At 39.4% G+C, this 22,208-nt stretch overlaps 1 protein-coding gene across 1 annotated transcript in view; it reads left to right on the top strand.

The window, feature by feature from the left end:
* The window catches only part of Col9a1 (collagen type IX alpha 1 chain), an 83,713-nt gene that overhangs the window by 24,222 nt on the left and 37,283 nt on the right, over nt 1-22,208 (top strand). The window contains exons 11-21 of the mRNA XM_075978896.1: nt 2,844-2,897; nt 3,098-3,133; nt 5,233-5,256; nt 5,501-5,554; nt 6,679-6,732; nt 7,396-7,428; nt 8,180-8,236; nt 10,073-10,126; nt 15,316-15,369; nt 17,859-17,912; nt 20,580-20,633. Coding sequence (XP_075835011.1) covers nt 2,844-2,897; nt 3,098-3,133; nt 5,233-5,256; nt 5,501-5,554; nt 6,679-6,732; nt 7,396-7,428; nt 8,180-8,236; nt 10,073-10,126; nt 15,316-15,369; nt 17,859-17,912; nt 20,580-20,633 — 528 coding nt within the window. The remainder of the gene's footprint in view (nt 1-2,843; nt 2,898-3,097; nt 3,134-5,232; nt 5,257-5,500; nt 5,555-6,678; nt 6,733-7,395; nt 7,429-8,179; nt 8,237-10,072; nt 10,127-15,315; nt 15,370-17,858; nt 17,913-20,579; nt 20,634-22,208) is intronic.

The raw sequence follows: 22,208 nt of genomic DNA, 5'->3' as shown, positions 1-22,208 counted from the left end.
GTGCATGCTGTGTGTGTTCATGTATTTCCAGTCTCTCTTCCCACCTATCGACGTCTGGTCTTCTTTTCTTTTGTATTTATATAGAATAGAGAAGCCAGAGCCTTACACCCAAAGGACAGCTGTGTTATTCTTATGGATAATACTCAATAGAGAGGTTATGGCAAGTGATGTTTGTTGCAGAGTGCCCAGAAAGCTCTGTAAACAGTATTTAATTCTTACAGGAACCACACGAGACAGGCGCACATAGGAATGTGGTTAAATTATGTGATACCAGACAGGCATGATGCTAAATGTTTTCTTCCCTTTGAACGGGCATAGCCTACATCCCTGAGATATGTGTCCCAGCAGGAGTAGTCGGTTAAGACATTATTCTGAAAGGTCAGTGTTCATTGAAGAAATCTGAGGGGGCAAAGAAGTGTCAGGCTGTGGTTAATGCCCAGATGTTTGTTTGTAGGGACCTGTCTGAATGAGGAATAGCATTGGAGTACTGTATAGCTAAGCAATGTGCACAAACCTGCAGCAGTAGGTAGGGTCAGAGTTGGGCCAAATAATCAAAGAGGACATAGAAGGACCCTTCTACCCAAAATGTGAACCTAAATTTAACGTGTTCATTCATCATGCATTGACTGTGTTAGATGCCAAGGGGCAATGTGCTAGGACTCTGTTAAGTATGGAGTTCTTTCTCCTCCTTTTCCTTTTGTCTCCTCTTCTCTCTTTTCTCTTTCCTTTCTCTCTTTCCCTTCCTGTTTCTCATCTTCTCTCCACTCTTTCCTATTTTGCCGAGACATGGTCTTGCTTTATAGCAGCCAAACAACTTGAATGTAGCCCCACCTGGCTTTGAACTAGTAGCTTTCTCACCTCAGACTCCTGACTGCTGACATTACAGTCATGAACCAGTGCACTTGGCAAGCTCAGTCTTTTCTACATAGTTATTTCCTAACAGACTTCACTGCAGCACCCAACACCAAATCTGCTTTCAGCTTAGTTCAAATAGACATAATTGCAAAGATCCTATGAAAGGTATTATAAATGTGAGTGACTTGGAACAGCCCTCAGGGTATCTAACACTCCCTTGATTATGTTTCAATATATTACACACGTAGTAGTTACGATCCTCCGCTGTTCCAATTATTCCAGTCACAAAACGAAGAAGTTGACTCTGTGTAGGAAAACTGACCAGGAGTTGTCTTTGAAGCTGATACAGGAAGTGGGACTTAGAGCATCCACTACATATACCCCAAGGTTTCTAAAATGTGTGTAGGAAATACACCAAGAGAGCCCTCCTGGACATGAGGTGCCTTTGCTAAGTCTGGGAAGGCAAACAGTTTATTCCTATTAGCATTCAGCAATTAATGCTATTATAGTTGTTGCTCATATACCTCATAGTCTTAGAATTTGGCTAGGGAAAATAAAAACTGACATCCTAAAAATTATATATGTTTAATAATTTTTGTTCTTAATAAATTTCCAGTAACTAACATTTTCTATTTTTTCCTCTTTAATTTCTTTGGTTCACTTTATAGAATTGCTAGAGGACTTGATAAGAAAAAAAAAAGTGTGAAAATGTTAGTAGATAGTAGACTCAGAAGTTAAAACTCCTTTATTCTGCAGAGGACCAGAGTTTGCTTCCCAGGGTTTATTTTGGATAGCTCACAATCACTGGTCCCTCTTGCTCAGGAAAATCTGTTGTTCTATTTTGGCATCTTTGGGGACTCATGCATTGATATACCGACACACAGACACACACATGCACATAATTAAAAATAAAAATAAAAAGTACAGACCGTAAGCTTTTTATAAATTGCCTAAAAGCATTATTTGATATTTGACATGAATTTTGGCAATCCGGTATAGACAGGGTTTCTGTAGTTTCAGGAGGCCTTAATGAATATTTTTCAAATATTGATGATATGGACTTTATGAAATATTTATATGCATGTATACATAAATATATATATGCACACATATTTTTATCTTTATGAAAATAGAATTTCAAGATGACATTACATAGACAGCATCTGAAAATACCTGGATTAAACAGAAAAATAGTAAAAACTGTAATTCATGTGTCAAATGTAGAAAATATGGCCTGCATGCAGTATTACCATGGTTCCATCTCTACTTTTATATTGAATAAGATGATTAAATAATTATTAATATGAAAAAGATAGAAAATACATTTAATAGATCTTAGAATGGGATATGATCGCTAGACATGTACACTAGGCTTAAGCTATACATAATAGATAACATACATTGTTACATGTTTTTACTAAGAAAAATGCATGCTTTCAAGTTTTTTAAATTAAAAGTTAATATTCTTCAATAAGTTGTTGCTAGAAGATGGCTGGAGGGTTTAAGGTGGCTCTAAGTGATAATAAAATTATTTGTCTTTAATTTATACTAAGAAAACATTGCATTCGCTTTCAAAACATTATTGACCCACATCTAGGAAGACATACAATATTTTTATTTTGTAAGTGAAGTAAAGTAGACACATAAACATAGCAAAGAGGCGAAGTCGAAGCCCATCAGACTCAACTGGAGAAAACTGAAGACATTGTATTTTCTCAAAGCAGAGATTTCGAGATTTCACTAAGTTATTGAACTTGTGGGCACTGCAGTTACCAAATTTTAAAATTTTCAAAAAATGAGAAGTCAAAATCAGATCCCATGTCAAAGGTTTTAAATAAGGATATGTTCAAAAGTGTTACTTGATAAATACTTGTGTTATCCATGTGCAAACCAACCTACAGTTAATTAGTAAAATAAAAAAAAGATTCTGGCCAGTGGTTTTTCTAGGCTATTACGATAGTGCTAACATCATTTTCTTGCTTCATTAGGGATTAACGGGACCTGATGGATCCCCTGGCTCTGTTGGACCAAGGGGACAAAAAGTAAGTTAGCATCTTGGTGTTAATTATATAGTGTCCTCAGATGCCAATGAAAACACCTCAAGAGAAAGTTTGCGAATCAACTGAAACGCTGAACATCTAGTAGGCTGGATTAAAGATTTCGGTATCTATTCAGTTTTCTTATATTCATATTCATGCTTCAAAGAGAGAAGAACAGTGAAACTGTTTTTATTTTTTTTTAGGGAGAACCTGGTGTACCTGGATCTCGTGGTTTTCCGGTAAGTACTAGTAGCGAGAAAGCAACAAAACTAAAAACCTATATTTAGATAAAATTCCTCCAGTGGGAAGAAAAATGTAACGCAGTTTCCTACATAATACACACGACAAAGGGCCTATGAGCCATCGGGATAGTAAGTACACTATTGCGGCCAGAAAAGGACAAAGGTATAGGATAAAGCACGCGTCCCTATCAGGTGGGGTTTCTCAATGTGATTTTCTTTGGAGACAGAAGGAGTCTTTCTCGTATGTAGCCCAGGCTGGATTTAATCTCACAGTGACCTCAATGCCTAGCTGCGTCTGGTGCTTCTGCCTCAGAGCTAGCACCAAGTGTGGTCTAGTTTAAGTCTCACGATGCGTCACGCCCCTCACAGCTGTATATCTGATGAGAGCGCAGCAGATGAGCTGTTGCTCAACAGATGTGTTCTTCACCAGAGAAGCACAGTGGTATCTCTTCGCGTGCAGGAGGACTCGGCTCTGTTCTCCTTTCTTGCTGTTTTCATCATTCTGCGTCCTCTCCCCATTTGACTTCCTTTCTTTGCTTCCTTTTTATCAACCTTTCTCTTTTTTATTGGTTGTCTTGGTCCCCTGTGATAGTTTTATTTTTGCATCATGTATGCAAACATATAACTATTATATAATAATATATTATTATATTATAAATGCATTACCATATAAATATTATTTGTATAATTCTCTATAAAAATCTAGAATACAACAACTTTTTTTTTTTTTTTTTGGTTTTTTGAGACAGGGTTTCTCTGTGGCTTTGGAACCTGTCCTGGAACTAGCTCTGTAGACCAAGCTGGCCTTGAACTCATAGAGATCCGCCTGCCTCTGCCTCCCGAGTGCTGGGATTAAAGGCGTGTGTCACCACCGCCCGGCAATACAACAACTTTTAAAAAAAAGTGATGTTTGTCTTTCCAAGACTGATTTGGTATGCTCTGCATGCTCACCTCCAGTAGCACCCGTTTTCTGGCTTGCTGAAGTTTGTTGTATACAAGACTCTGCACTGGGAATTGCGAGGGGAGGATAAGTAAGATGTGGCTTCAGCCTGAAATAGTCTGGCGTGAATAAAGGGATATGAAGGACAGAGGAAAGGGAGAGTCAAGTCATGATCTTTAAAACCAAATAGTATATTCCATAAAGATCCCATTATGAGAAGTATTATCAATTTAATTTAAATATCTATTAAAGTTAGTTATCTATTAATGTTAGTATATAGTCATACTTGTTAAAAGGGGTACATCTGTTTTCAAAATATTTTTATTTGTGCATGTGTATAAGCCTGCATGAGTTTATGTGTACTCTGCTCATGCAAGTCTCTTCAAAACCAGAAGGCACTGGATTGCCTGGATTTGGAATTGAAGGGGATGTGAGCTGCCTAATGTTGGGCCGGGCTCAGGACGTCCGTAAGAGCAATAGCTCTCTTACCCATGGAGCCAGTCCATATTACTGAAAAAAGGTGTTACTCCTTTGTCTCTCTGTGCCAACAGCTTGTTTATAGGAATGCGTAAATACCATTATTACAACCTATAAAGCTGTGTTGTCTTAAATACAGGTTTCTTATACAGATGAAGAAAATCTTTAGACTATCTGGTTGTGATGTGCCTCTGTGAGTGAGGGCGAGCACACATAGCTTCTTCTGTGAGTGAGGGCGAGCACACATAGCTTCTTCTGTGAGTGAGGGCGAGCACACATAGCTTCTTCTGTGAGTGAGGGCGAGCACACATAGCTTCTTCTGTGAGTGAGGGCGAGCACACATAGCTTCTTCTGTGAGTGAGGGCGAGCACACATAGCTTCTTCTGTGAGTGAGGGCGAGCATAGAAGGCTTCGTTATTGATTTTCTTTTAAAAATCCTTAGCAAAACAGTACTGGTAAGCATAGAATCAAAGCAAGGCTTCAGGGACGGAAACAAACTCCTGGCTTTGTCTGAGGTAGAGTGATATTGCTTCCACCGTCCAGGGTTTTCCAGTGAGCATTGCTTGTCTATTTACACAGTGTAAGAGTTTCAGCTTCTTGTGCATTGAGCCATGTCGGTGACTATGTTTATACGATGTTCAAACCTCAAGCCATAAATATTTTTATTTTGATCTTTTAGGGCCGTGGCATTCCAGGACCCCCTGTAAGTATCATTTCATTGTTTATAGTTTTACACATTCTAGAAAATACTCTATTTCTAAAAGCCTGACCTAACCCTATACCTACTACTCTAACCAGTTTTGTTAAATGAATTATTGTCTCACTGCAAGCCAGCATGAGAAAAGATGGGTGATTCTAAGTCGGTTCTTTATCAGTTTTCATATCATTTACGGTAGACTGTAAACACTATAACAAATCAGATTGTCCCTTTGATTTGTTGACTTCAGGGTCCTCCTGGGACCACAGGACTTCCTGGAGAACTTGGCCGTGTAGGACCTAGTGTAAGTACCATGGTGCCTTTTGGTTGACATTTGATCCTTTGAAAGAAGGTGCTACTGTTGCAGGCAGTGGGGTCACTGTGCATCTCCCCCTGAAATTCCCAACACTGTAGGTGAATTTTATTCCAGTTAAGCATTTCTTCCTAACCTGCAGCAAATTGAGTTTCAAGTTAAAGATATCATCCCATTATTACACTTTCATCTAGGATTGGGATCCAGTGTCTTTTCTGTTAAATTATCCATATGAAATTAAACAATATCACTCAGTTATCACTATAAATACCATACTAGAAGCATTAAATTATAGCCAGGATTTAATTCTAATTGAACAGAAAGAAACTGAAATTGACTGAGAAAATTGTTGATAAAAAGTGTTTTGTGTGATATTCTATAAACACTTAAAAATTGATATGAGAAGCTAAGAAATTATAATCTCATTGAGGGGAGGAGTCAAATGCCATGTATCTTTCTTGCTCTATACATGTGTTTCCTATATGCAAAGTTACTTACATATATGTTACAAATGAATGAATTATGATTGCATATTTAAAATAATTATGATGTTTTTGACTTTTTATGTAAAATATTAAGAAATAAGATGTACCAATAGTAAAAATAGGGCATTCAGAGTAATTTGAACTCCCTTTCATCTGAATGAATTGTTTTAATTTAGCTATCCTTGCTTCACTGTCCATTGCAAGAGTTCAGTGATAGCTCGGACCAGAGGTTGCAGAGATGGGTCTTCCACTCTCAATTTAGCGCTGGGTCCCTGCTTTCTTTTGCTTTAATTATCTGAATGACACTAGCAATACCAGCTACTCTGTTCTGTAAACCAACTGGATCAATCCATGGGATTTCTGATCCATGTTTCAAGTAGGTAGAGGGATAATCCTATAGATAGCTGACTCAAAATCTGTGCCCCTTTTTCGTGTCTTTCTTTGCTTTGTTCTCTACCATGGTAAGGTTTGCCTGGTGTTGGATAACTAATCGGGTTTTGGTGGTAGGCTCACGCCTGCCTGAGTTCTGCTTGACTTTCTAGCAATGCCTTTCTCTCATGGCTCCTTGGTTTTATGAACTGTATTCTGAATCTTGTGTAACTACTGTGTCTCTATTTTGAAATGGCCTAGGGTGACCCTGGGAAAAGAGGACCACCTGGCCCCCCTGGCCCCCCAGGACCCAGTGTAAGTAATTTCCACCTTAAATTTCTTTCGTATCTGAACGGGAACTGAAGAAGTCCTAGAAGCAAACATGGAAATATTTATTAAGTCATTGTTCTGCATTTCCAAAATGGCTACTGTGTTTTTCTTCTCTTTTCTTTTTCATTTTAATCTACTCAGTCTGTTTCATTTTAAAACCAGAAACATAGAGGAACCACAATAATCTAAAGGATGCTTTCCCAGAGAGGTCTTATTTGTTTACAGCTTTTTGATAGTTGTGATTTCTTAAGAGCTTAAAACGTTGACATGAGAAGAAGCATTTTCATGCGAATTAGTTCTTGCTAAGTTTTTCAAAGTCGAAATCAAAACAATAGTTTAAGTATGTGATACTCTATGTTTTCATTCATGTGCCAGAATTCCCCACTTTCTACACTGTCAGTTATTTCATCTCCCCAAAGAGTTAAGCAACTATAGTTTAGGGATCTTTGAAGGAATCACCCATCAATAAATCTTCAAATATTAACATACATGCTTCTATTTTTCCTTGTATTTCATAAAATCAATACCCTTATTATAGTTTTGCACCCTTGTTATATATTACAAAATAGATTTTGAAATTTCTATCATTCATAACTTAGAGTAAATAATCCAGTTTTATTCTCAATTTTTGTATTTTACTTACTTTAGGGAACAATTGGATTTCATGATGGAGACCCATTGGTAAGATTTTTTCCTTTAATTACAATATGGTTTGTAACTCTTTCTTATTAGTATCTATTAATATAAAACAATGAGTTTAATCGTGGTGTTTTATACGTGTGAACAACGTAATAGTTTTAAAGACCATGTGGTCTTCAGATGAGCTGTCTTTCAAATGATCCGACTGGAATTTGCTTGGCCTCCATGTTCTCCTTTAACCTGGATGGCAGAGCCGTGTGGACTGGCTGCTCATGTGTTCTCTCACACAAGGGTTTTCACTGGAGAAGGGTCACTGTTTCTGTTCACGCCTTTGGCTCTATGCCCGAGGTGTGATTTCCCATGGGAGTACTCCAGTTTCGGGAGATGTTTTATGTCTAGATGAGTAGTCAACAATGGCAAACCACACTCATGGAGTTTGGTCTATGGTGAAAGGCTGTGACCTCAGGATGGCGCTGTTTCAGCGGAGAAGGAAGAGGCCAGACAAGGTCCTGCTACAGTCTACTGTCGAAAGAATTTCACTTCTTTTATTAGCTCTGAAATAAATACGATAAAATGTTTACATGTAACATGTGGAAGAGGAGCACGTGGCAGGATGACTGTTGAATTCTCCATGCTTTTCTATAAAGTTAAAAGAAAAACAAAGGAAAGGGATATTCAGAGTTGCTTAATGGTTATGATTGCCTTGGGACTCTGTAGCTGGACTCCTTGAAAAAATATTTCTCATTTTCACAAAGTAGGTGCTCTAGTTTACCTCTCTCCCTCTCTTTGTCAGTGCCCCAATTCCTGCCCACCAGGTCGCTCTGGATACCCAGGCCTCCCAGGCATGCGGGTAAGAATAATTCCATTCCTTTAAAGAGTGGCAACATCTAACCACTGGTCTTGGTTAGATTAGTCAAGTCTGCCATTGCTCTTTCTGTCTGTGGCACAAATTCAGCCTGGAAAATCTAACTAGTGCCCCTACCGAGGTGCAAGTGTTCAGTTATAGAATGTCTGTAGTTAGCGAGGAAATGCTCCCAGCATGCACTGGGCCAGGAAACTTGAACATGAAATCCAGGACTGGATGTTTGTCTTCTATAGGGGAAGATGGAGGTATGGATGTGGAGGGAGACTGCATATACACTGTGTAGTTGAGAATTTGAGAATGTCATGGTAAAAAAAATAATTGGGGGACCTGTGCAGAATAGATTTTCCTGAAGGTTCTTTCTCTTACTTTGCCATCATGATACTTAAAAATGTCTATTTTGAAAAAAAAAAGAAAACAATTGTTTTCCCCTCCATTCTCTGAATTTGAAGTGATTTTGAGAAATTCCAGACCCTTCTTGCTCTGCTATGATTGGAAGACGCTGGGCTGATAGGCACAGGTTTCCAAAGGGTTTTCTATAATTGCAGTTTAGCGAATTCTCTCAATTGCAATGCTGTGGAAGGGTTAGACTTATATGGGAGGTGACTTATTTTTCCAAAACACCAGAGAGAGGCTGTAGAAGGAATTCTAATTGGTCTTAATAATAAAATCTCAGAGTCAGATGTTAGGGGGTGAAAGCTGAGAGATCAGAGGAACAGAGCAGCCAGCCACTAGAGAGTTCTCACCTCTACCATTGCTCAGACATAAAGGGCGATCCTGTCCAATGACTGTCTCCTCACACTGTCTAGATTGCACCTCAGTCTGCAATGAGTCCCCCTTTCCTCCTGCCTTGTATTCCTCTCTCCACCCAGCCATATTACTCCTGTCTCCACCTCCCTAGTGCTGGGATTAAAGCCCAAGGGCCGAGATCACCTTTGCGTGAACTCTGTTTCTTTTAGACTGATTCAGTCTCGTGTAGGGTGGTCTTGAACTCACAAAGATTCATCTGCTTCTGTCTCATGAGTCCTGGGAGTAAAGGTGTGTGCCACCACTCCCTGGCCTCTAGTGGCTTATCTCTGCACTCTGATCTTCAGACAAGCTTGATTTGTAAAAGCGCAAACACATGATCACTACAAGAGGTGGAAGTTCCAGCAGACCTAATTTGAGAACTTCGTCTCACAGTTTGCTGGGTGTTACTGTTCCCAGCCCATGTGAGATTGGCACAGCTGGGACCCCCAATCCCCTGCTGCGGTGCAGCTTTTGTTTTCACTCTTTGCCCCTTCTCTTTCACACTTCCCAGGGAGGAAGGAAGTAATGCTGCCTCTGAGACGCCTACACTCACGCCAGCCCTTCCTCTACCTCATGGAAGGAGCTGGCTATAGAGCAGGCAAACGAGATTTCAATGTGGTTATCTGGGAGCAAGGGAGAGCTGGGCAGCTTCTGAAAGGGTTAAGTTTCTTGTGCTGGAGACTTTCAAAGCTAACCTTGGTGGGGAAGCTGGGGAAACTGGAAGCCAAGTTGAGCATCACCTTGCTGCTGAACTGACTGGCAGAGCAGGTGTTAGTCTAGAGGAGTGTTATCCTCCTGATAAACGAATAAATAAAGCTGATGCCTATTATATACATGAGTCACATGGTGTACATGATGCTATTAAAGCTTCCAAGGCAGTGTTGTGCTTTGTGACATAATCTTTTTTCATAGTATTTTAACACAGATTTAGAGAGGCAGAACAATTTTAGGAGCCTTCTGGCCGCTTTTGACATCAAACCCAATGCAGCTTCATTTAGTTGTGTTTTTATTTTTTTTATTTTTTATGTTTGTTAGGGTCATAAAGGGGCAAAAGGAGAAATTGGTGAACCGGGACGACAAGGACACAAGGTAAGGGAAATGAGCATTTAGTGGGCCAATGTGATTAAGAGATAGTGTGAATATCCACTACAAGGAATTCTAAGGAATAGTAAAGTGTGATGTGTTATTTCTTTGGAAAGTAAATGCTTGTGTATTCTAACTACAGTTTTCTAAACTGTTCAGTTATTGAAATGACAAAGAAAATGCCAATTTTCTTTGCCTATTTGCCCCATATTGACTGCATTTTCTTTGTTTCAAATAGGCCATATTTTGATTTTTTTTTATCAAAGCTGATGACAGCCAGACACTATGCCACTAGTTGTTTTACTTCCCCAGAGTTCATGATAGCTGTAAAGTTGTACCAGTTTGTACCAGTGCTTTGAAAGTCAGAAACAAGGGATTTAGTAGATAATTGGCCTCGAAGTCCACTTCTCTAGACCTGAACTAATTTGTCTGTTTATTTCTCATCTCCTTTCACTATAACTTTGACTTGAAGTAGCTGGAAGTCAGCAATATTATCCAGTTAGAAATGTGGAATCTTGGCTGGGCAGTGGTGGCGAATGCCTTTAATCCCAGCATTGGGGGTGGGGGTGGAGGGGCGTGAGGCAGAGGTAGAGGCAGGCAGATCTCTAACTTTGAGCCAGCTTGGTCAACAAGAGCTAGTTCCTGGATAGGCTCCAAAGCTACAGAGAATCCCTGTCTCAAAAAACCAACCAACCAACCAATCAAACAAACAAACAAACAAAAAAAGAATGTGGAATCTATATTGCACTGAGGTTGATATACCCTTCCAAAAAAAAAAAAAGCTGAAAAGTACTTGAAGCAAATCAACTTGGTTGCCATTTCTCCATCTATAATTTTACTTCTGCATAGCGTAGATTCTTTCTCTTAGTAGATTTTATAATATTTTACAAAACCATACCACTATTATTAGTGCAGGATTGCTAGATTTTGTTGATTGTGTCTGTCCATATAATTACTAGGTTATGGTAAAATATTCACCTTTTTATTCAGTAGTAATGAGCAGGAGAGGCAATTTATTTTTTGAGTAAAATATCTTTGAGTATTAACATCCTTGAACTCTTCAGCCCAAATCAGTCTGTTAAATAACCTCACTTGTATAATCAGGATAAATAGGCCAATTTTCTGTGCCCTATTATTGTTTGCACATTATTTTCAGTCATTTATTATGAAGGCTGTGAATTGCTAAGGTCTTTTTATTGATCTGGAATGAAACGGCTGGGTTTTGGGTGTCAAACCTGAATAAAATAGAAAAGGTGAATGCCCTGTTTCTCTGTGTGCCCGTTCCTCCCCAGAATTTTAGATTTCCCCATTTTGAAAAATCAACCAATATTTATCAGCTACTCGCTATGTGCCATTGTTTGTCCAAAGTTCTTAGAGTTCAGAAGAAAACAAAAACAGTCACAGGGGACTGACTAAATTGAACATGACATACTATTACACCAGAACACTAGCTAAGTCACTAAAATGGGCAAGCAAGAACGTTAAATCACACCCAGAGATTTTTTTCTTTTTCTGTGAGGCGTGTGTAAAGCAGACAGTAGGCTTCCGTTCATGCCAATATTTTTATCCCCTCCTCCTGTGCTGTGGGCCCCTTTCCTTTGGAGAACCATCTCTACCTTGTCCCGCAGTATTTAAAACTGTTGATCAGGGCATTTCTCCCTAATGTCCATCAAACTTCTATTTTTGGTGCCTACAAATTAGCTATACAGAAACTATTTTTTTTTTGCATGTTAGGCAATTGGATAAACGTCCACTTTGATGTTGAAGATTCCTGTAGTTCCTCTGATATTTTTGTGCAAACCTAAACTTTAAGTAGTGACTTTCAAAATTGGCTTAGGAAGGTGGGATGGTAATAGGCCATTGATGACCGAGCCCTGGAAGAACTGAGCCTTAACTAAGAGCAGAGGGGCCTGGAGGTCTGCAGTTGGCACGCAGCTCCAGTCTGTCTTTCAATGTATCCCGCACGTTAACTAACGAAGATTAAAAAGCTTTGTGAATACGAGTGAAGTCCTAATAATAAAATTGTGGCCCTGGAACCATCAATCTACACTTCAATCAGCATCCATTTTAAATTCCTCCAGGGACATGATGATAAATAAGGTCTCCTAAACTTGTCATTTAGAATTTGTGACTATTGATTGGGTGACTACGTTTTTATCTGCAGGAGAAATGTTTAATTCAAACATATTACTTCAAGTTTTATTGGAAATCTATGAGGAATATGCCATATGCTGATAAGAAAACTTTCAGTCGACTATCAATCACTGCTGTTTGTACAGCGATGTGATAGCTCTGGAGGAAAAGCAAGTACCATTTAATCATATTCGGGAGGTGCTGGAGAGATGGCTCAGCAGTTAAGAACACTTGTTGCTCTTGAAGAGGATTCTGGCTTCTGCCGGCACTGCCTTCACATATACATACATCCAGGCAAAAACTCATACACATAAAGTAAAAATAAGCCCTTGATAGTACTCACATAAAGATTACCCACTCCCATGAACTAGCCAATTTCAGTAGCTTTTAACTTGGGACTACCTCTTTCCACTGTCAATCGTAAGTTCTAGTAGAATACAACCTGAATTTATTTATGGTACTAAAGCAGTAAAAATTTCATAATTCATTTGGAAATTAAGTGCCAAGGCTCGTGAGATGGTTCTTGTGAGTGGGTAAATGGTCTTGCCGTCAAACCTAACTTAGTTTGATTTCCAGAATAATGTGTTATGGGAAAGAACCAATCCCATAAGTTGTTTTCTGACCTCCATAGATGCATATGGTATGTGCATGACCCCTCCCCTCCAAATAAATAAATGCAAAAATTAAATGTAATTCATTGAAACAATCTAGTTGTTTTTTACACTTGATGTCTAAATGTTATCTATTAATACTCTATTAAATTTTCTAGGTATAGTTGGTTATTAGCGTGTGTGAAAAAACCCTGTAAATATAATATATAAGTTAAGGAAATTATAGTATTTTACAATTATATTATATTTATATAAGTAGTATCCATTAATCTATTATATATAAAAATATAATATAAAATTATAAGCAAAAAAATGAGTTAATAAAATATGTATATTCATAATTGAATGACAGAATTAATTTTAATATGTAATATAAATAAGAAGGTTTCCTCATTAATAACTCACAATTAAAGATACTTATTAACACTGAAATGTAAAGTGTTATATTTAGTATTTTCTCAATCCGTAGAGTTGCCTTCCTGTAAGAGACAGCCGTCAGAAGTTTCTCTCTTTCTTCAATGATGCCGGAGATTTGAACTTAGGGCTGTGGCGTGCCCAACCAGTGCTCTGTCATGGGTCTATATCCACAGCCTGGGAAGCAGACTTCTTTATAGACTATTCTAACATTTTAAAGTATGACAGAGTTTACAAAATAACAAAATGTCCCAATAACAACTAGATAATATGAGAGACGTTCCCAATGACAATAAAAACCCACATGCAGATGGCTTTGAACAAACCAGCAGTATTCAAGTCTAATATAAAGAAAATGACAAAACTTTCTTCATTAAATAAAAACAGAAAAAAAGATTTTACTAAGTAGAGTAAAATACACTGACTTCAAGAATAAAGCAGAGTAGTATACGTTAATACAAAATAAACGGTGTTTTTGTGAAGGTACCCCAGACAATTCTGTTTTTAAAATTCATGTGCATATGTGTGTCTGTGTGCATGATGTGTGCATGTGTGTGTGTGTGCATGCATATGTGTGTGTGTGCGTGTGTGACGTGTGCATGTGTGTGTGCGTGTGTTGTGTGCATGCGTGTGCATGTGTATGTGCACGTGTGTGTGTGGTGTGTGCATGCGTGTATGATGTGTGCAGGTGTGTGTGTGTGTTTGTGTGTGTGGTGTGTGCATGTGTGTATGATGTGTGCATGTGTATGTGCATGTATGTTGTGTGCATAGGCATGCACACCTGTGTAGACACATAGAGGTCTGTCAAGCACACTGGTTGTTTCGTTTGATCAGTCTCCACTTATTCCCTTGAGACAAAGTCTCTCTGTGAACCTGGAGCCAAGCTAGCAGCCACAAGCGTCAAAGACCCTCCTGTCCCTGCCCTGCCCCACAGCACTTGGGTTATAGGAACATGTGCAAGCCATAAGCAGCCTTTCCATGTAGGTTCTTTGGATGCACACTCAGGTTCTCATGACAGCACAGCAAGCAATCTTACCCACAACACCATCTGTCCCTTTCTGATCAACGACTCAAGTTCATCTGAAAGAATAAACATTTAGACAAATACGAAAAAGAAGAGTATCTATAAGTAAAACATATAGAGAAATTCTTTCCTCCGTAGATGAAAACATATTAAAAATTCAGTAAGTAAAAAAGTTTTGGTAATAATGACATCACAGCAGGTAAACAGTAAAATCAGAGCTCCCCATCTCACATTTCCACACTATATAGAAAGTATTTGTTAGTAAAATCAGAGCTCCCATCTCACATTTCCACACTAGATAGAAAGTATTTGTTAGTAAAATCAGAGCTCCCATCTCACATTTCCACACTACATAGAAAGTATTTGTTAGTAAAATCAGAGCTCCCCATCTCACATTTCCACACTATATAGAAAGTATTTGTTAGTCAGTGCATGATACTGAAACAAGTGTCTGATCACCACAGCAAAGGCATTTTTAACCAAAAATTAAATTATTAATAAATTTTTTTGCACAAAAATTGAACTATGGAATGGTTCAAAGGAAGTATAAATGAATACTAATATTCTTATTGGTGAAAGTGGACTTTCTGTTATTGATATCATGGGCATAATCTATGAAAAAATTGATTGGATGCATTAACATTGTTCATGTATAAATTTATGATAAGAAAAGCCAAAATGGAAATTACAACAAAGTATCTTACAGTAAAAGATTTCGTGATGTGATTATATTTTCCTAGTAACACTTGCAACCTAAATACCCTCTCTTCTTTCTCCCCTCCTGGCCTTCCTCTCTCTCTTTAGAAAACCTTAAAAGAACAGCTTCTAAGCAGTAGCTCCCTGAATGACTCCCTGCCTGCCCATCTGTATTGCTCGAATACCATGCAATTGACACAGACTACCCATATAATTTAACAAGAGGATGTCAAACACACTTCACACCCTGAGCGCGACCTGGCGCATTCATTTGCTAGTTAATATTTACTGTGATTTTTTTCTCTGCTGCTTTTTAGGGTGAAGAAGGTGACCAGGGAGAACTGGGAGAAGTTGGAGCTCAAGGACCCCCAGTAAAGTATTTTTTAAAAGATGTTTACCTAGGATAAGCAGATCTTTGTAATGGCTCGGTATTATCTTCTCTTTAGCGTGTGGATTAATGGTTTACAGCATAGGAACTTGGTATTCTCTGTGCTTCCAGCCAGCCAGTACCAGACAACCACTGCTTTTTCACAATAAGAAAGAGTCCACATTGTCCCTTCAAGAAATTTTTAGAAGAAAAGTTCTATGTAAAATCATACACAACCTCCAAGACTTCATAACCTGAAAGCAAATGTTGAGCCCAACAGGACAGTATGTTTTAATTTCAGCAGAGCTCTGGCATGACAGAAGTAACGTCTTGTATGCCTTGAACACGAAGTGGGTTAAGTCCCGTGGGATTACTGCAGTTCATTCCAGAAAGTAATCACACATCACACATTAGAATGCTCTTAGTGGTTCATAACCATGCCTCTTACTGCAGTCCTACACCTACTGTGACGTACAATGGCTGGACATAAACATACTTCAAGTTTAAGATGTTTTCTAGGTTGGAATTCATGTTAATTTTGTACCATGTGGAAGCGCAATTGTTGGCCTTTGTCCTAGCCTAAATTACAGCAATAATAAGTGTTGAGGATTCCTTGAGCATTTGAAGCTTCCTAAAATAAAGCCGATGTAAAAGGCTACCAGCAAAGAGTCGGAAAAGACAACTCGGGATCCTTCTTCTGCGTTGATCTTCTCCTCAGGACTACTCTTTTGTAAAAAAGATTTTACTTCTTTATTTTATGTGTATGAGTGTTTTGCATGTATGTATTGCATCATGTGCGTACAATGCCTATAGATGTCAGAAGATGCCTTTGAACTCGAGGTATAGACAGCTGTGAGCTGCCATGTGTCAGAGCTGAGAACTGGACCTAGGACCTCTGCAAAAGAAGGAGTGCTCTTAACTCCTGAGCCATCGTGAGGGGCCCCAGAACTGGTCTTTTAAAGGAGCGAGAAGGGCTGTAAAGATCCATGCTTTTTAGAGTTTAAGGCTAAAGGAAATGGTGATGAGCATCTAAGAAGTGGTTTCTTCTTCTGGGCCACATGAGATCTTTAAGAGACGTTTGTAGGAGAGTGAATGTTTGCTTTTTCTGAGTCTTTGCAAGGAGGCATTAAGAAGCTGAACTTTTACTTCCTAGGAGATAGTGCCAGATAGTGTTATTTGTTTGCTTTTGCTTTTTGGATCTAATGAAAATAGGTGTGGGTTTATATATTTTCAAAAAAATCCATTCTCAAAGATTATGGAGTTATGTTGTGTAGCTCAGCAGATCGACTGGGAATTACTGTCATCATCTGCTCACCTCCTGGTGTTTGGGAGGAGGATGTTCAAATCTTTCGGGTGAATTCACAGATTTTTACCTCTTGATATAAAAGCACACTTATAAAGCAACATATATTTATAAAAATTTCTATGGTGTATTTTTATAAGGAATAATCATTTTAAGGGCTTATTCATGTGATTCCTGAATCACATCTACTTATCAATTTTTTATGTACAGGAATTACCCACAGAGTCAGTAAACAAGTTACATTAAGTTAAAACGCTGAATCTGATATAGCCACATTTCATTGGAAAACCTAAGGTGCCAATCCAGCCTGGTTCGTACTGTACTCGGGAATTTTGAACACTTTCTGACTGACGTGCAGAGAGTTTGTGACTGAGCTAGATAAATGAAGGCTGATTCTAGAACTGTCCATCTTTGCTGACTGTGAAGATGAAGACGATGGCCACCTAAAACACCTTTACCTTAAGCCAATGTGAGAAGTTGGCAATGTCAAAAGTATCTAACTTCCTTTCTATGGATCATGCACTCACAACTCCACCCCAGGGAGCACCCAGACTCACCCTTGAGCAGGTGGCACATGGAAGAGACTTTTCAATACTGAAAGAGTGCTCGAAAGCCAGTCCGCTTTTTCATGTTTAGGCTTATTCACCTCTATGTCTGTGATTTCTTACCATGTCATGCTGGAGTTGAGAACACTCCTTATCATAGAAATAGCGTGATAAATACCGGTGACAGGTGGTTGTTGGGCAGTCCAGCTCTATTTCTGATAATACACTGCCTTCCTTTGCCAGCATGGATTTGTAGGTAGCTATTATTTTAAAAGTTAAAATAGTGCTACTCCTCATGGACCTCAAAAGAGGTGGCAATGAGAGTGTGGGTTCTACCCATGGGTTAAAAGATGTCAACAACACTGTCATAGTTGCTTGTATTTACTTTTTTAAGCCATCAATTATTGTGTTCACTCAATTTGTATAGAGTTATATAAGCCTTTAGAATTTTACCAAAGGATTTTAAGCATTAGACTTTTACTTGGACCTTTCTTTTGATATTGGAAGTGTTTGCCTGTGTATACTGTTGCCGTCTCTTAATGTCTTCTTTCATTATGGTAACATGCCTTTTCTGGATCAGCATCTGCAAAAAAGTGTGTGCTTCGACAGAAATCATTTGCCACCCCCTCCCTCTTGCTTTTCCAGGGACCTCAAGGTCTGAGAGGCATCACGGGAACAGTTGGAGACAAAGGAGAAAAAGTGAGATATCTATAATAAAGACATAATATAAGAGTGATTTTGCCTCCTGTGGCATCTCGTTTTAGTTTATCTCTTACGTGTTTATATGTTTTATAATACCTAATGCAATGCATATTTTGTAAATATTTAAAATGACAAGAAAACTATGTGCAATTATTAAATATAGAGGCATTTTCCACTAAATATTTTTGGTGGGATTCCTGGCACAGAACCCATGGGCTTGAGGCAGTACTGTCTTGGGTATATTAGGGTAAGTGGGGATGAATTATTCCAGATTTATCATTATTTGTAGCCAGTGCTCACAGTACTGACACAATGCTGGGAATGAATCTGGTCCAGCATGGCTAAGACAAGGGAAGATAGAAAGGGAGAGATAGGGTCCTGAGACCATGTTAGCTGTTTTGCCTTAAACAGGGGCCATACAGTTGTAGCCATAGACACCAGCCTGTCCTTTGCCAGTCTCAGAAGTCAGGTTTTTCTGACTCTTGACATGCAAGGCATCTGCAAACTTCAAGGAGAGTTTGAAGATCGGGCTTGCACTAAGTGCATTACTTCTTTGGAGAGGCAGGTAAATAGATAAGCAATTACGATACAATTAGGGAAGACAGAAATCTGCAGTCAGGCAGTGCAAGGAACGTGCAGCAAAGCAGTGGCTTGATCTTGATATGACATCTGGGAGGGCGGGCCCATGACAAAGCCAACCTCAGAAGGTGATAGGAGGATGAGGTGCAGGTGATGGTGAAGGATGAAGATGTAGGATGCTCGGTGGAGTGGCCCTGTCTTTGCTCTCTTCAGAGCCTTTTCCTGCTAATTTGTATCAGTTCCACAGAACATAGTAGTTTTTAGCTAAGATTTCTTTGTTGATATACAATGTATCAAAAGAAACGCTTTTCTGAAGAGCTACACATCCTGTGGCTTGCAGGCCTGACTTGTCAACTACATTTTTTTTAATCTCTCTTCTCACACTCGATCTTTCTAGATATTTCTCTCCTGTTTTCTCCTTTCCATCTCCCCTAAGGTATTTTTTTTTTTAAAAAAAAAAACACACAACACTGAAGTCCCACTTATTTTTACATCCACGCTTCTTTAAGTAACATTTGATGCACAGCTCTCAGTTATTAACCAATAAATTCCATCTATTTTGATACAGTGAACACTCAGGCTATCATTTTACCCCCATGGATTTAAATCACCCCATAAAATAGGCGACCTCTCCTTGAAGGCAATTACTGTTCTTGATATGCTCTTTATTGAGGTATTTCTCCATTTGATATGTTTCAAGATTTTTCATTTCTCTTCATTTCTATCAAATTGCTTCAAAAAGACAGCTCCCCTTGTGAACACAGATGTGGAAGGGTTACTTAGTAACAGCACTTTGGGCCTGAGCTCATGCTGAACTGCAACACGGCAGAGAGCCAGTGCATCAAAGCCAATTCCGTAATGCAAAGGCTGGGGTGTGCTCTCGTAATGTAAGGTGAATGATGAATTCAAGGTCTTTTTCCGGTGTTCTTAATCCTTTCTTTTCTGGTGAATGGAGAAGGGCTCTGCTCTTTCCAGCTTTTAGTGATCAAAGAATTTCAGGGCTCTGTGCCCCCTCTGCTTCCACAGCATTTTTTTTCCCCCTTTGAGTCCACGTATGTCTGAACTTTCTATCAAATGTTTTCTAGTTTTTCATTCTTCCCCGGTCCACCTGGTTATGCCGGCCTGACATCTATCCAGTGCCTTTGACCGCTTTCTGCTTGTTTCTACCGCCTCCACCCTTCAGCTACTTCGTTAGGAGACCTTCTTTCTGTCCACTTGAGTCATTTTAGTGCTGTCTCATTTGCTTCGGGTTGAGAGGAACATCTCAAGATGGGGCATGCATTTTGTCAGGGAGAATATGTAGGGAGCACAAAACCCACTGTAGTTTTGTTTTCTAAAAAAATAAAAACCACCCTTTGGTTCTAATGAAGAAAATGAAGAGATGGTATCTGTCCTGTAACCAAGTCTGAGACCATTTCTGGAGGTCTAGACTTGGACAATGTAGACAGTTCCTATGCCATTTCATTATAAAGTGAATTACTATATAGAAAATAATATCAATCCAGGAGTGGGTATGTCTAGATTCCTCTAGGAGTCTAACAGTTCCCTCTTCTGAATCACAGTCATGTGATTTACTTTTATTCTAACTCAGGGATGGGGTGGTGGTTTCTAGAGCCATAGAAGTCCTTCTCACACTTGTGGCATCGCAGAGTCCACTGTAGCTACCCCTAAATTCACACTCACCTAGTGGCTCTAGGACCCCTAGCATTAGTGAATTCCCATAGATGTCCTGAGCCTTCTGACGCTGCCTGCTGAATCTTGTTCAGTAGAGCTGCTAAGTTCTGTGAATAAGGACCAGCTTTCTGTTCACGCCAGCAGCTGAGTATAGAGCCATGGTTAACTTGGAATATACAGAGTGGTATCAAAGGTCGTCCCAAGTGCTCTTGGCATGACGCACAGTACACGCTAGTGGCTTCACGTCCTAAGCATCCTATGAATTATTCTTCAGTGTTCGTTCACAAATACAGTACGCGATAAGAACATAAAGCTTCCTTTTCGTCTGGCTGGTATGCTTCTTTAGAAAGATGATGATGCCCTTTAACATGCATGACTGGTCTGAATTTTATTTCTTTGTCTCGTTTTCAGGGTGCTCGGGGATTAGATGGAGAGCCCGGGCCACAGGGGATTCCAGGTGCAGCTGTAAGTAGCCTTTTTCTCACAATCAGCGACAGATTTTTAAAACAAAGATACTCTCCCTTCCATTCCCCTCTCCTACCCTTCCCTTCTCTCCCATCCCTCCCCTGTCCATTGCTCTGATATATCATCTTGCTGTGTAGCCCTGTCTGGCCTTAGACTTGCAGTGATCCTCTGGTCTCAACCTACTAAATGCTGAGATCACAGACGAACACTATCACATTCAACCAAAACACATGTTTTGAAGGCTTTACCCCATTTACCCCAGTTTTCTTTTCTTTTTGCCTTTTCTATCCATAGGGATAAACATAAGTAACTTTTACATATAAATTATTGAAATGAAAAATAGAAGCCAGGTCTGACAGGCCAGGCCTGTAATTGCAGCTACTCAAGAGGCAGAGGTAGCAAAACCCCAAATTCAAGGCCTGGTTGGACTACAGAGTGACTTCAGGGCTAGTCTGACCAACTGAGTGAGACCCTGCCATAAAATAAACAGAGGGCTGGGGACCTAGTTCAGTGACAGAGTGCTTTTCCAGCATGTGAAAAGCCCCAGGCTTGTTCCCCAGTGCCAATAAATAAATAGAAAACTAGGCAAAAGTTTTCATATTTATTTAAAAATTACAATCTTTTCCTTGGGTGCAGAGAACTATTTCCCTGGTTTTCTTAGGGGGTATGTTTTGTGGCTACCTGCTTATATGGTTGCATTTTTCTTTTGTTTAGGTTGTTAGGGTACTTTGACTGACAGCGGTGACTTTCTGGGGCCTAGACTGTTCAAACTTTTCCTCTTTGCTGGTTTCTGATCTCCTTGTTTCATAGTTTGACTACTATGTACCCATGGGTCATTATTCACAGATGAAAGAAATCATTATTACTCATCTATACCACAAAAAGGTAGACATTACACACATAAAACAGAATTTCTCACTACTGAGGTACAATGGGGAAGCCAAGATAGGACTCATTGATGAGCTACAAGATCAGGTGCTTGAGTTGAGACAGAGGCACTTTGCTAGAGAAAGATTGCTCTGGAAAGGCCTTCTGGGAAAGGAAGCAAAGTGCAGGGGGTGCTGTTGGTGGTGGTGTTATTTGTGTTACCGCAGGGAAAACGTGTGTTTTGAGAAGAGGAGACAGAATGGATCAAGTAGAAATGCATTATGATGTCAATGCCAACCTGAGCAGTCTGAGCTGAGAAATGGCAACAGAGAGCCGGATTAAGCTTGGAGTAGTTTAACAATTCAAAAACCCTATATTTTAAGAAAGACATCTTCTCATCTTTTGGGGGTTGGAGAGATGGCTTAGTGGTTAAGAGCACTGGCTGCTCTTCCAAAGGTCGTGAGCTCAAGTCCCAGCAACCAAAAGGTGAGTCACAACCACCTGTACTGAGATCTGGTGCCCCTTTGAGAAAGTGGCCTGGTCAGTTGTCCTCATCAACTTAGATCATGAAACCCAATGTGGACAAGCTCAACAGAACTGCCATATACGGGCTTCCCATGGATGCTTCAGCATTGCCTGGGTATACGTATCACTTTTTCTTCTAATCTATTGCCATATATAACATGTATCATTAGGTGGATACTTTTT

The sequence above is a fragment of the Microtus pennsylvanicus genome, chromosome 7 (genome assembly GCF_037038515.1).
Source record: "Microtus pennsylvanicus isolate mMicPen1 chromosome 7, mMicPen1.hap1, whole genome shotgun sequence".
Lineage (NCBI taxonomy): Eukaryota > Metazoa > Chordata > Mammalia > Rodentia > Cricetidae > Microtus > Microtus pennsylvanicus.
The sequence above is the reverse complement of the archived record's forward strand: the minus strand, read 5'-3'. Positions and strand labels throughout refer to the sequence as shown.